General features: G+C 37.2%; 1 protein-coding gene across 1 annotated transcript; it reads right to left on the bottom strand.

Moving 5' to 3' along the window:
- Positions 1–8,533: 8,533 nt before the first annotated feature.
- On the bottom strand, positions 8,534–12,381 carry LOC121406483. Its single transcript, XM_041597495.1, has 2 exons — positions 12,141–12,381; positions 8,534–10,575 (listed from the first exon to the last, which is right to left on the bottom strand). Exons 1-2 carry the CDS (start codon positions 12,337–12,339, stop codon positions 9,023–9,025), a joined length of 1,752 nt encoding a protein of 583 aa, XP_041453429.1. The 5' UTR covers positions 12,340–12,381; the 3' UTR covers positions 8,534–9,022.
- Between the last annotated feature and the right edge of the window lie 2,454 nt (positions 12,382–14,835).

The raw sequence follows: 14,835 nt of genomic DNA, 5'->3' as shown, positions 1-14,835 counted from the left end.
ATCAAATGATCCAACGATATTCAAGCTATTCAATTTTTTTCAACGAGAAATTACTGCGAAATGTACCTTACCTAATTCCTAGAAAGTTAGAAATAGGCGGTTTCATTTACTTCCACCGATACCGGCCCGCAAACAAATACAAATGAAAAGGAAACGAAAGAAAGAAAGAAAGAAAGAAAGAGAAGGATTATGAGACAAGGGCAATTTTAGGGGGGGCAGGTATTCAGGATCATAACCTCTTAGGTTTTGTACTCGATACAAAAAATCTTTATTTTGATAATCTTGTGTAAAATATCATGAGGGCTTTCTCAAGAAAACTTTCACTGGCAACATTGCGATAAGCTACTGAAATCCTTGCATCTGATTGGCTAGAAGTAAATTTGTCTGCGAATCATTGTAAACAAGAGCCTCCGTGAAACGACCCCTGCTGACCCTCGAAGAACACTTCTTTTAACGACGTCGATTAGTGCAGGCCCTTTTCACTATGATCTACAATAATTGAGGATTAAAAAAGCTTAAATGAATGAAAGTGATTTCGATTGAGTGGAGCCGGCTTGGGATCAATAAGTAAACTAAAAGATTTGTTTTTCCACCACTTAACCTTTGGTTTCAATGCTTTTGAAGGAGGTAAAGAAGTTTTTCTCGAATCGCTTTCTCAATGGTGAGAAGGGGAAAACGGGGAGGGGGGGGCCCGGTGAGTGAGAGTGAAGGAGAGACAGCGCAGAGAGAGGCGCGTAGTCAGGACGCTGGGGATTTTGGCCCCCTCCCAAAAAAATGAAGTAGGGGGAGTGTAAAAGGAGGCGAACATTACAAAATATTTATATTGCCCAAGCATTAATATATCTTTTTATTGTGATGATTTTTGTTTACAGACATCGCCGGAATCTTGCAAAGGAATCAGAATCTGCACTGGGATGAAATTGACAACTTCCGAGGGTCTCTCATTATGCTTCTTATGACGGTGAATTTTTATTGTCCACTTTTCATGTCGGTAATCCTGTATCAATTATTTTTAGCGCTTTTCATTCGCATTAATTGTTTAGTTAGATACTCATCCTGTTCATGATCATGATTACACAAGGTAGAATGTCCCGTTCATATAGATCTTAATCCCCCACCAAAATTCAACTCGCACTTTACGCTTGCCCCATATATTTAAATAGTCCTCTACATAATATAATGTGTCACATTTTAAACAGTGCTTAACTTGACTAACTCGAAGTTCACGCTCGCATTCACTGGCGGTTCCAGGGGGGGGGGCACAGCTGGCCCGTGCCTATCCCCTTTAAAGAAGCAAAATCAAACTTTGTAAATGTAAAAGTGCCGTTGAAACAGAAGTGTGTGCCCCCCTTTCTTTGGAAAGTGAAGACCTTTTTTATTGTCAAATTTTTCCTCGAAAAAAATGTGCCCCCACCTCCCCTTTTGGAAAATCCTGGATCCGCCCCTGCTTGCATTGATTTGTTTGTTGACACAGCTCTTTCTTTGCTTTTAAAGCGTGATCAAAATATTCGGTTTTCAGATTGGAATATAAAAAAAAATCAGCTCGCGCTTCATCCTTGCATTAGCATCCTGATCTTGTTAGGTTGTTGAATTAGATAAATAGATTTCTTTAACACGACACCCAACCTTTCCATGAAAAAAATGAATAGAATGGCGTTTTCAGGTCTTGACCTCAAAAAGCTCACACTTCACAAATAATTGTTTTTCCTGGGTTTTTTTTTAAATCTTGTTCTTTACAAAAAAAACTTCCACAAACTGTCATTTTTTTCACGTCAAATATCTGAAATTTAAGCGCGCTCTTCGCGATCGCATAAATTGTTGATTTGAATACCCATCCTGATTATCGGTGCGAAAAGTGCTTAGAATGTCAAGATTTCAGGTCAGAAGATCAACTTATTTTAGCACGCATTTCGCGCTCGCATTATTTGGTAGGTTATGTATGTATCCTTATGAGTCACTTAAAAACACTCCAAAACAAGTTTCTTTTCCTGCGCCCTTGGTCTTCGGCAGGTCAGTATATTACGAAGTTCAGATCGCACTTCGTGTTCGCATTAACAGATACTTAGATACGCATCTTGGTTACCATTACAAAACTTGCTGTTAGAGTTCATTTTTCATGTCTGAATACATAGAATATAAAAAAATGTGAGTTTTCCCTTACATTGTTTATTCAAGCTGCCGATTGGGAAAATATGGATGACCCCCCCCCCCACCCCCGCATTGGATCCAAGGAGTAATGGAGCTGATCATAAACTAGAAAGATTCACTCTTTATAATTCGGAACCCACTCATAGAAAATCCTGGCTACGGGCCTGTGTAATATGAAAATGTAACATTTTGAAAACGTCTTGAGCTTCCCACGAGTTTGTTTTTCAAAATGTTTTGTTACAATCTACAGAATTCATGCAAAATAAAATGTGATATGAAATAATGATATTTTTTTATACATCATCCCCCGACACCACCACACGTATACCCTTATACACAGAATGATAGGTACATTCAAAATGAAGTAGAGAAACTTACAAGTTTTCGTCTTCTTTTCTTATCAAATTGTTTCTTTAATAATTCACCATCACGCATTTTGTCAGTAAATAATACACCAATATGAAACCACATTTGTATAAATTAATGAATAATAAAAATTCAATTGCAATAAATTTGGCAAAATCAATAACATGTATAACAACCGATTGAGCATTGACCAATCAACGATTACTTTTCCCGTATTCTTACACTCTAAAAACACTGAGTAAAAATTTTACCCAATATTGGATAAAAAGGGAACATGCATGTCTGCCGGGATTTTTTTTTACCCCATAATGGGCTATTTCAACGCAACATTGCGTAAAATTTACAACAAATTGGGTATCTTTTTACTCAACCAACACGCATGTTCCCATTTTACCCAATGTTGGGTAAACCCTTTTTAGAGTGTACCAAAAAGAAAAGAATATTAAGATAGCAGTAAAAACGGTGCGAGGGTTGACCATAAAATGGCGGATATTGCTTTATCAAGAGCTGTAAAGGTTAAATATATCTGACGCGCTACACATCTGTCACACCCCGATCGATTTGAATAGAGTTTATGTAACGTTTTTGGTTTCAAAGAAAGCCTCTAAAATAGAAGTGTAGACTTATAAATTAAAATCACAATCATTATTGCAAGTGTCCACAAAAACAAGCGCTAAGCTAATTTGAGAAATTTCAAAATCTCAGAAATCTCAATAGTTTCTTAAATGGATGGTCCGGGCTGGAAGTATTTATAGCCAAATTAACAGAGTAGAGTTCTCTAAGCAAAATGCCAAAAATTTCATCAAAATCGGATAAAAAAATCATTGAATTTTAAACTTTAGCAATATTTTGTGTAAACAGTCTTCATGAATATTCATTAGGTGGGCTGATGGTGTCACATCCCCACTTGCTCTTTTGTATTTTATTATATGAAATTTGGTTTATTCAACTTTTTTCCTCCAAGAACTAGAAAAAATGGGATTGACAGCTGATTTAGTGCATTAGATATTTATTGCTGCAACTTATTTCATTATAAGGGAGACATATTGTTCACACAAGTATGAAATAATGAAAAATATGATTTTATGTAATAACATAAGAAAACAGAAAGTGGGGATGCGACATCATAAGCCCACCTATATGACGACTGTTTTCACACCAATATTGCTAAACTAAGCTTCAATAACTTTATTATTTGTTATCAGATTTTGATGAAATTTTCGGCATTTTGCTCAGTGAATTCTACTCTATGTATTAAAGTAAATATTTCCAGCCCGAACCATCCCTTTAAGGTCGATGATCACTTTTTTAAAAAGCCACTTTTGATACGTCAGGCAGTGTTTACATAAATTGAGATAAGTTAATGATCAAAACCATGTTTTACAGAGGCTATACTGTAGTATGTGTACAAACATGTGTTTCCTGTTTGTTGTGACATTGGAAATGTCAAATGAAGATGTTTGCCAGGGTTTTTTCCCCCTTCAAATTCTTCTTTAAAACCTTTCTCTGAAATGCACATGATTTCGAAAAGATCATAAACGCTCTGATTAAGTAGTGAGAAAGTATCGAAGATTTCACGACTTTTCAAAGTCTGGAATCGTTCCCAAATCAAATAAAATATTTTGGTATTGTTTGTTAGTTTTTATTTTCATATAAAAATAAAAATAAAATACATCAAAATCAAGAAAATATTTGCAACGGAGAATTGCCCATTTCAGCGACATTTACAAGATATCAGTTGTTTCCCTTTCCCCCTCAAACTAAAAAAAGGATCAAAGACAACCTACATTTTAGCAGATGGAATTACAGTAATGATTTAATGCAATTCTTAGCCACACTAGACTTAAACCGTTTTCAGTAACTCTTGATAGTTTTTGGTCCGCACCAGGCCCGCACTAAAACAGTCCGCACCACAAGCGTTTAGTAACTGTAGCAGATCCGCGCTACTTTTACGATGGTGCTGGTCTGGTGCTGATAAAAGCAGCAGTAAAATAACTCAGACATGGCGCAGGTTATTTTAGCCCGCGCCATTCACAAACTCAAAATTTTACGACTCAACCCAGGTCTGGTCTGGACCAGCGAGTTACTGAAAGCCGGCATAATTTTACAACTTAGCCAGGGACTGGTCCGAATCAGCGTGTCACTGGACATGTCTAAATGGCCTTGGAAAGAAGAATTTTCATTTTCTGCTAATACATTATATAAACGGAAGGTATTTTAACAATAATGCTTGAATCTATCAAAATCTTATTATTTAGAGGTGTTGTGGATAAGTCTCGGGACTTTGAACTACAAGGTCGGGGATTCGAATCCCACCGCGACACTTGCGTCCTTTGGCAAGGCGTTTGTCTACATTTGCCACTCTCCACCCAGGTGTAGTAAATGGGTACGCGATAGGAAGAAATTGCTTGAATACTAGAGCATCTAATAATGAAAGCCGTGCTAAAACTGGGGTAGTAGTATGCAGAAACTATAAACATTGTCTTAAGTGGTATATAAATGCTGCATTTTATCAATAATGATAATAAATAATGTGTCCATTTATATAACGCATGTAGTTACTTTGTGCATAATACTAAACTGCGATTTGATACTTTGTATCGTATCATTACCCCGGCTGTAACTGAGCCGCCATATCAATAGCCGCTGAAGCGTTCAGGGAATAAATCCTACCGGGTACCCATTCACCTCACCTGGGTCGAGTGCGGCACAAAGTGGATAAATTTGTTGCCTGGCTGCGATTCAAACCCACGAGCCTCTGTTTCAAAGTCCGCAGACTAATCCACTGGGCCACAACGCTCCATTGATTTGATTTTCTAGTTGAAGTTTTTTTTTCTTGATTCGATTACCTATTTTCCCACAAGCTCTCTTATCATCTACAAATAAACACAATATATTTCTAAAAATGATTTTGATAGAAAACTATGATTCTTGACCTTGTTTCTTTAATAGTCAAAATGAGATAATAATTTCAATCACGTTCCTTCTATGCCGTGTTTCAAAATGTACTGAAGGATAATATGACTAGCCTACATAATGTATTCATAGCTATCCATAATTGTATAATTAGTCACAAATAGCTAGTTTATTCATAACGTTCAACAATTTGGGTATTATTTTTTTATCAAACACAATTTTTATGTAAGGTCGACGATTCTAGCCATTGCCACTGATTGACGAAAGGCATTTCATGAGGCATTTGTGGGCGATTTTCCATTGAGGACTTCGCTCTCAGCCAATTAGATTACAGGATTTTAGTAACTTTTAACAAGTGTCAGAGGAAATCAGTGACAAGGCATGCTCATGAAATGCATCCCGAGTTCCATTGATGAAAGCGGTGTTAGGGATTCAACCTTCTTCCCCTATGCTACCCCCTATTGATACGCATTAAGGCCTGGGACTGAATAAACCATTTTTAGGCTCCAGTGCACTCTCCCTGGCTTAACAGGTGGAACATTTTTTCATAGGGGTTGCCTTACCGTGCACCGTGCACTATCTGCTCAGAAGTAAAATAGGGAGAAATGCTGTTGGAAAATTGGAGATTTTAGACTTGAATTTAGGTCAGATAGCGCTGTATTTTTCATGTGAAAGCATCAAGAACATTACTGCTGACAATTGAGGCCTTCCTGCTTGATTTCCTGCCTTTAGTCACAGATGTCAAACTGTAAGTGAAAATGATTTTTGATTACTGTTCATTTTGTATTTTGATTGTGTCATTTAGAAAGTCAATGTCATTAAAAGGACCATTGAATTTTATATAAAAGAGAAGAGTGTTGGTTTTAAACTGTCTCCAATTTAATTAATGTCATGTTGATTAATAATCAATATAAAGAAGTTGAGTTGTACAGGACACAGATTTATTAACTTTTTTTGAATCTCAGAAATCGGAAAGGATTTTCTAAAAGAAATGCTTTTTAGGAAGGAGTCATTTGTCATATGTGAAACATTTTGAGAACTGATCATGCTAATTAATCAGTTGTGAAATTTCAAATGAGTGATTTGAAGATTGGTAGATATTATTCCTTTGAATGCAGGAAGTACAAATTTGTAATTCTAAGGAATTACAAATATGGATAGTGTGAAGATTTAAATATATTATTGTTCCTTAGATTATCTATAGTTTGGGTAATGTTTGTTTTTAGATGGGTTACAATTCTGGTTCTGAGTTTGGTTCAAAGTCTGGTTCCAACTGCCGTTCCAATGGTCGTTCCAGTAGCCGTTCTGGTCCCATTCCCGGCTCCGGCTTTACCATGATTATGACTGTCAAATCCCGCTACGGACAAGACTTCTAAAAAGAGTCAGATCCGTCGTCGAGTGATGTAACTATTTAACGATTCGTCAGTATCAATGAACATTGAGCTGGAGTGATTATTTCACTGGATAAAGTGGGTTACTTTGTATGTTATTTCAAAGACTTTTATTTTATATGTTATTTGTACTCTTAAACAAAGCCATTGAATTATCGTTCGACAAGAGCCTGATAAAATTTTAATAAATTCTTTAAACTGTATTTTTACTGTTATATTTCATTCTATGTCCTCTTGAGTTACTGGGGTGTGACATTGGTTGCGAGAAATGATTGTGTGTCCTTTTAGGTTGACTTGAGTGTGACAAGTGTTTTCTTGTTTGTTCATTTGTTTTTTCGTTGTTCGAAAACATGAATTAATTGCTATCACGTAATCGTTACACACTTAAGATGTTGGGCAACATACTGTTCACTGGGTAGGGTAATGTATGTTGGTTAAAAATACATTCTGGGCAATTATCCAATTGAGCAAGTTTATTATCCAATCATTAGTTTGCTTTGCACAATTTTGACAGATTTTAACCAATAGTTGTGTGGACAATATGTTGCCAAGTGATGGTTAAACATTGTTTTTTTTTGCCCAACCTCTTGAAGAGTGTAAATGAAAGTAATAATGTCCCATTCACACCGGTAAGCTGACCCCAAACCGATCAAATCTATTACATTATTTCCAATGACATACGATCGGTCGGTTTGGAGTCTGATTTGTCGTTGTGACTGTAGCCTTGGACTCATTGTAGAGTTAACAATAAATACATAGGCATCGCATGCAACCTGGGGCCCTTTATTTTCAAAATTTGCAATCAACTACAGTGAAAAAAAATAGCACGTTGTTTAAGCCTGTCACTCTAATAACAAGTTGTTTAAACTTTATGTAATTGATTAAACTTTTCAAACAACTTGTTTAAAAAGTTTTAACAGTTGTTTAAAAAATTTAAACAGTCGTTTAAACAATAGTTGCTCGAGTGACGGGTTTAAACAACGTGCTTCAAATATTAAACAGCGTTTTTACAGTGCACTGGTCAAACGTTAACCATTATACTTGACTTTCAATGAATAAAAGCTCGCATTTTGAACGCATATAATGGGTTTCGTTTTCTAACGGGCTTCTGGGCTAAGAACAATTTCCCAGACGGCGCCATTTTTTTTTCAGAAAAGTGATAATCATGACCTATGGAGTGACGTTATAGACGTACTGTCTTGAAAATTGGGAAAAGGAACAGACGGTGTTTAAAATAATTATGAGCAATGCCTTATTAAAAAAGCATAGAAAACAAGACAACTGAACCTTCGTCTACCTTGTATGTGGGAATAGTTACTGAAGTCTTTCGTGGTATTTAGCATTCTCTGGAACATGTCCGTGATGTAAGTCCCTATCATTGCGTTTAGCTCTCTTTCTATGGGTTGATTAAACCAGAAGTTGAAGACACTGTTTAAAGGAATACAAGTAAATATTGTTCCTATCCCATGATAACTGATCTATATGAAACGAATTCGGAGATGAGTAATCATTGCCTGATTCCCTTTCATCGGATTAATAGGGAGTTTTGTTACTGGATGGTAGTAAGCTTGGAGAAAGGTAGAGCACAGTAATGCGAGCTTTGTGAATTCACGTGAACAGTCCAGCGCACAACGGAACATGGTACGCTCCTGGTAACCCATTGCTGATCCCCCCCCCCCCAAAAAAAAGAAGTTCATTCAGGAACCAGGTGGGTGTTCCATAAAGCTGTTCGTAAGATGCGAATGACTTTACGCACCACTGGTGATCCTTTCTTGTGCTACGTGATATCCCTGTATAATTGAATTATGACCTAAGAACATGTTCCAGTCGTGCGTAAAGTTGTGCGTAATTTTACAAATAGTTTATGAAACACCAAGCTGGTTAAACGCTACGATGCACTATGTAAAATGTTGGCAGGTGCGATTATAGAATTTGAACATCTGAAAATGGACTTTGATGTTCACTCAGCTCCCGTCCCAAGCATGCAAAATCTTCCGCCCAGGTGGGGGTTTCATAAAGCTGTTCGTAAAGTTTCGCACAACTTTACGCACGACTGGAACATGATCTTAGCCTAGGTGCTAATAGAGCTACATAGGGATAGTGTGGCACAAGAAAGGTCATCAGTCGTGCGTAACTTTACAAACGGCTTTATGAAACACCCACTAGGAACGAAAACTCTATGTGTGCTATAATTCATTGGATCAATCCTTGATGATGCCGATCCTTCGTCCAAAACTTTTGACTATAAATATAAACTTTTTAATGATGAGAGCAATGCACATCGACGTGACTGCCATACCGATCATTGTATACACACAGCAAGCGATTAAGCTAGTTAAATTAGTGTCAGGTACTAGATCCCCAAAACCAATGGTAGTTAGTGTGATGAAACAGAAATAGAATGCGTCGAAGAAATCCCAGTTGCTTTCTAACATAGAGAATAAAATGGCACCGGAGGTTATGTAGCTAAATAGAAGGAGTAAGACGGGCCACATCGGGATATCAGCTACCTCAAGGTTCCTTGTACCCCGTCCTTCGCTAGTGTCTGATTCACTACCTTCATAGATTGTTCCTAATTCATCATCGAGCTGATCCCCTCGACGACCTTTCTTTTTCCGTTTACCCTTTCCCTTTCTACCACCTTCACGTACGACTTCAGCCTCTGGTTGAACAGGAAGTGGACGAGGATCGAAACCTTTATTTGCGATGTCGTGAAGGAGCTTTGTGTTTTCCCCACAAGATAACTCGGGTAGAGCAAAAGCCAAGTCTTCGCGACTACTACCAAGAATCTTGTCATAAGTGGCTAAACGTATTGCAAGAGTAGAGTCTATAAGCTTTAGCTTTCTATGATGATGTAATGAGTAAAGACTTGGTGGTTTCATTAGAATCTTTTTCCGCGCTCTCCGCCTCCTTGGAAAAGTGTTACCATGTCTATGATTAACTCCTAGATTGGAGCGATCAAGAGAAGCACTACCTTCACTCTGAGCATAGTCCCTTCGTCGTTTCCGACGTTTTTCTGCTCTAGGATAGGTCTGCGACCCTGACTGATTATACCTTGACGCTGATGAGCTTTGTCTCGATATACTCTTCTGTTCTGAAGGTGGTCGACTTGAATCACCTTCACTTCCGTCTCCTTCCTTCCTCTCCTCCCCCTCGCTGCTTCCTTTATCAAACTGACGGAATTCAATGCACGACTGCTGTCGAGGGAAAGACGAACGATTTTGTTTCCCGCTACCCAACTCAACATTCGACTCGGCGCGACTGGTTGTCGGGAATGGCTGCGAGCTGGCGGAATCATAACTGTCACTCTTTGCAAGCGATGGCGATCGCCTGTCCATCTCTGACGCGGTGCAGAGTGAAGCTGTGTCACTCTTAGAATCGTCGACTGATCCTTGACCAATCTCTTCACTGATGGGACGAGGAAGATTGATCAAGGATTGTTGACGTGGTGTACTACCAAGACTGCGACGGGAGCTCTGTGTGTCCGAAAACACGTCCTCCTCTTCATCGTTGCCTTCTGCTAATCTATCTGCCATCTCATTCGATTCTGCGTAAGGTGGTGGTAATCTAGGATCACTTGAGGATACTATATCCATGTTGAGAGATAAAGGACGTTGGTTGGTTAGTTTGGTCTGATTGTCCATGTTAACGATTGTTTGGCGATGAGACTGAGAATTCTTCTTGTTCCCCCTTTTTGATCCCTTTCGAACTTTCTTCTGGCTTGAAGGAGCCCCCTTGGCTGATTTGGTGCTACCTACGTGTTTTGAAATGAAATAAAGACAAAAAGAGAGAGAAATCAGTTTATGGCATGTCTGCAAGAAGAGTTGTTTAAACTGGCCTATTGGTAAGGATTTGTAAGCGCCTTATGTTTTCCACTCCAGCCGGACCTGATGACTCATGCATATCAAGAAAACTTTAAAATCATTTAATGCGCATAAAGCATCGCGTCATTTGAAAATGCAATTAAAATCACAATGAGGCTTTTATCGAAACTTGGTGTACTGGGACAGCAGATTCATTCAAAGATTTGCACCGGACGAACAAAGGCATAATATCATTTTATTTATTGATCTATTTTATTTATTTTGTTATTTATAAGAATTGTAAGAGCAATTACATTAATTTTATTTACTTATTTTCTCTTTAAGGATATTCATAGCAAAGAATGGTTAAGAATATTCCATAATGTCTCACTAAAGCTTTGATATGCATGTCTGTTCAATGAGATGGAGTCATCTTTGTTATTTCTGGAATTTACAAACAATATATGTAGACAAAAGACTTCTAGTGATAGTGGAAATGAAAAATAGGATTAGCTATGTTGTTTCCAATTGTTAATTTCACTGAGGTCATTCAAGAGTCGTCTAGAATTTGATTGCTCCATAAAGAAGGAGAATGATCTTTTTTGTAGACAATACTAGAAGCTTCCAGAATAGCGAATAATTTGTATATAAGCTGGCAGTTTCTTCAAGGACATCATCATATCATATCAGATCAGAACTGAGAATTTTACGCCAGATTGCTGAAATTGACTGTTACTCATCATCAATATCGTCTTCACGGACATTTCAACTCGTTATAGTGACTCTTATTATTTATCGTGCTTCAACATCGGTTTCATCATCGCCATCATTGTGAACTTTAATTTACGGAATCTTCGCCAACCAATTTGTTAGATGTTTTTTTTATCTAATTTATTTTATTGATTGATCCACATGTATTTCCTCTAAATAAAAAAGGAAATCAAATTTAAAACTATTTCATTGTTATTTGTTGCAGTATCGTAATCTATTTATTTATTATACACGTCTTATTTTACCAGGGTGCATGACTCTGTCAGTGGGTAAAAAACTGTTATAGTTAGAGGCCCTGAATACAATAACGAAAATACATTAGAAAAACAATAACAAAACATGTACATGAAACTTAGTTCAGTAGAGGGGAGTCAGCAGCCACAAAGCCTTGGTGTCTGGCATGTGAAATTGTTTATTGGTTTACTGATATTGGTTATAAATATATATGATTTTTTACTGTATTTGTCGTATTGTATATTGTATTTTGAACTGTCGTTGTACAGAGTCAAGAGATTCCGATGCTGTCCTGGTCCACCAACTTTCGACAAAAGCGTCTCAGCTCTCCATGGTGATTTGACTTGCATTCCAAAGGAATTGTGCGTTGTAGAGAGTTTCTCCGTAGTTAATGCGAAAAGTCCGAAATGACGAAAAATTGAGAGGGAGGGATAATGGGAGGAAGGGAGAAAGGGGGTTGGGAAGGGAAATTAAGTCGGTCAGTAAGAAAGAATAATATATGAAATTGTACCTTTTCGCTGTAATGTTTTCTTTGCTTGTTTTTTCCTCTTCTTTTTCTTTTTGGTTTTGTTCCTCTTTCCGCACCGAAGTCTCTTGCAGAGTCGACTGGTGTACATTCTGTAGAGTAGTCGAGCTGATGTCGCCATCACTCGGCCAACATTGGTCAGGACTAATAACATGAGAGGCATACCAAGCAATGCGTAGAACATGCAGAATAACTTGCCTATTATCGTCAGCGGTGAAACATGTCCGTATCCTGCGGAGAATTAACAAAAATAAGAGAAGAGGACAGTCAATTTAACAATTTTTATGCCAATGTTAACTTTGTGATAAGGAAAATACAGATTGTCATATTCAGGGAAGGCAGTTATTAGCATACCGTGTGAGCAAAAGAAAAAAAAAAGATACCCCACAAACCCCCAATTGAAGGGGGAAATATGGCCTGAACAGATCATTAATGTATATGGCATGAAAGAGTAATTTCTCCACATAATTACGTGGAATGTAATAACGCTTTAAGGAGGGATTCTATGCGGTTATGTCAATTTTAATTTGTGCCAAAGTAAGGCATGACTGCACTGAATGAATTTAGATGTCAATGATGCCATAAACCTACAAGGGATGCATTAAGATCCATTCAAAACACTTTTTAGTAATTTACATTATAATTGTTAAACACTTTTTAGTATCAATTCTCAAGCTAATCTTCATTGAAAAGCGGTTGGCAAATATATTTACTAACTCATGTAGGATTATGACATTATTGGCATCTGGGGTTCATTCATTGCAGTCATGTCTTACCTTGGCACAAATCAAATTTTACATCACTACAAAAAATACCTACTGATTATCCAAGCGTGAAGACATATCACATAAATATGGTATCAAGTTATTTGGGAGAAGATATTCTTTCAGCCATGTACAATAATAATGTGTTCATGACATATTTTCCACTTAAATTGGGGATTTGTGTGAGTTGTAATTTTTTTTTACTCTCACGGTAGAATAATTTGATTGAATTCATGCTCATTTTCCCAATTGTTTCTTGTTCGATATTTATTATCTTCAGGTTGGATGATTGACATGAATAGCCAATGTGATAGATTTCGACAACTATATTTTCTTGGTGGTTAAACTTCTTCTTTTTTTTTGGGGGGGGGGCGAAGGGTGTGGTCCCACCGCCAATTGATACGCCAGTGATTTGAAAGATATTTTATTGCGCCCATTGTCATCGTCTCTTCAAAACTTGAGGTCGCTCGTGTATCAAAAAACGAAGAGATAAAAAGTAAATATATCAACACGAAACTCAACGAAGAATGAAATCTGCATGGATTGCAGCATTCAAATGTTTTTGGAATTAGATTAATTTACATTATTTATTCTATTTCATTTATTCATTTATTTATTTATTATTATTAGTATTTTTTGGAGGGGGGGGGGGGGTTAAAACGGTCATAGTTAGAAGGGTAACTTTCAAACATACAAGAAGATAGGATTATTCGTACAAGACTAGCACCAATGATCACACAAAGGAACATTGCTTTTGAGAATATCCAGATGTAGGTGAAATATCAACAGTCATATTATTTACTATTCAAATTGTCTCATAAAGTTCATGCTTATCGTAAATAACACGAAGCTTTGCTATAACTATAAACTCTTTCTTTCTCATGCCATGGTGAATTATTGATAGCTTGCTCTGTTTTTATTCCAGCCCATGTTGCCAATTTACCACAATGTTGATCCGTACCAGACATTAGCGAAAAACCTTTCTAGAAAGTTCAAGTTTGAAGTAATGCCTCTACCACACAATGGCATACCTTGGGAGTCTCGTCAGAAGGAGCGAACATTTTTTGAAGAGCAAAAAAAAATAAAACAAAATTAAAAGAATAAAGAAATAAAATTAGGGAGACGGTACAAAAAGTTATGATCAATATTTTTTCTTGGGGTGCATCATTAAGCCACCCCCCCCCCCCTTGCGCTAGTGCTCCCATGTTTTAAATGTTTATCAGAATATTTCCTCATTTATTTGAGTGATCCACATCTTACAAATTTATTTCAATATCCCAACGCACAAGTGTTTCTTTTTTAAATATAGAAATGTGACTCTTTAACCCTCCATCAATCCTAGGAGAGGGGGGGGGGGGGGTTTTTCTATTTTGACAAGTGCCTCGATTGCATGGTGAAACACAATCGTTCAGGTACATGATACAGGAAAGTCATCCCCTTCAGGTAAATGAACATTCGGGATATACAATATATTCTGATCATGGGAAAGGAGATAAAACAACCGCGTATTCCTCATGCATTCATAGCACCAAAATCAGAAATGCGAATTCCTGATTATAATGCATAAATGTACTAACATTTAGCCAATGTAAACAATCGACGTAAAACTTCATCACCGTAATATCTAGAGGGTATTTTTCAAAATCAGAGATGATAAAGATTATAATTCTGTGGTTATATGCAGACTGGGGTCTGGACTTAAGACTACGGTCGCAGGGACGTGACGTGTTGATTTCCGCCAGTCTTATATTTCATATCAGCGAACATGATAAAGATTCCCGCTCGTAATAAATAAAAGGATCATACCGTTCTTTTGCTTTTTCTCTTCCACCAAAATGTCAGGCACATTACCCTTATTCCAGGGACATCCTTACTAAGGTATTTGCGCCGCAAACTTCAAAATGCATTCCTAAGCA

The sequence above is a fragment of the Lytechinus variegatus genome, chromosome 1, assembly GCF_018143015.1.
Source record: "Lytechinus variegatus isolate NC3 chromosome 1, Lvar_3.0, whole genome shotgun sequence".
In the NCBI taxonomy this organism is placed as follows: Eukaryota; Metazoa; Echinodermata; class Echinoidea; order Temnopleuroida; family Toxopneustidae; genus Lytechinus; species Lytechinus variegatus.
The sequence above is the reverse complement of the archived record's forward strand: the minus strand, read 5'-3'. Positions and strand labels throughout refer to the sequence as shown.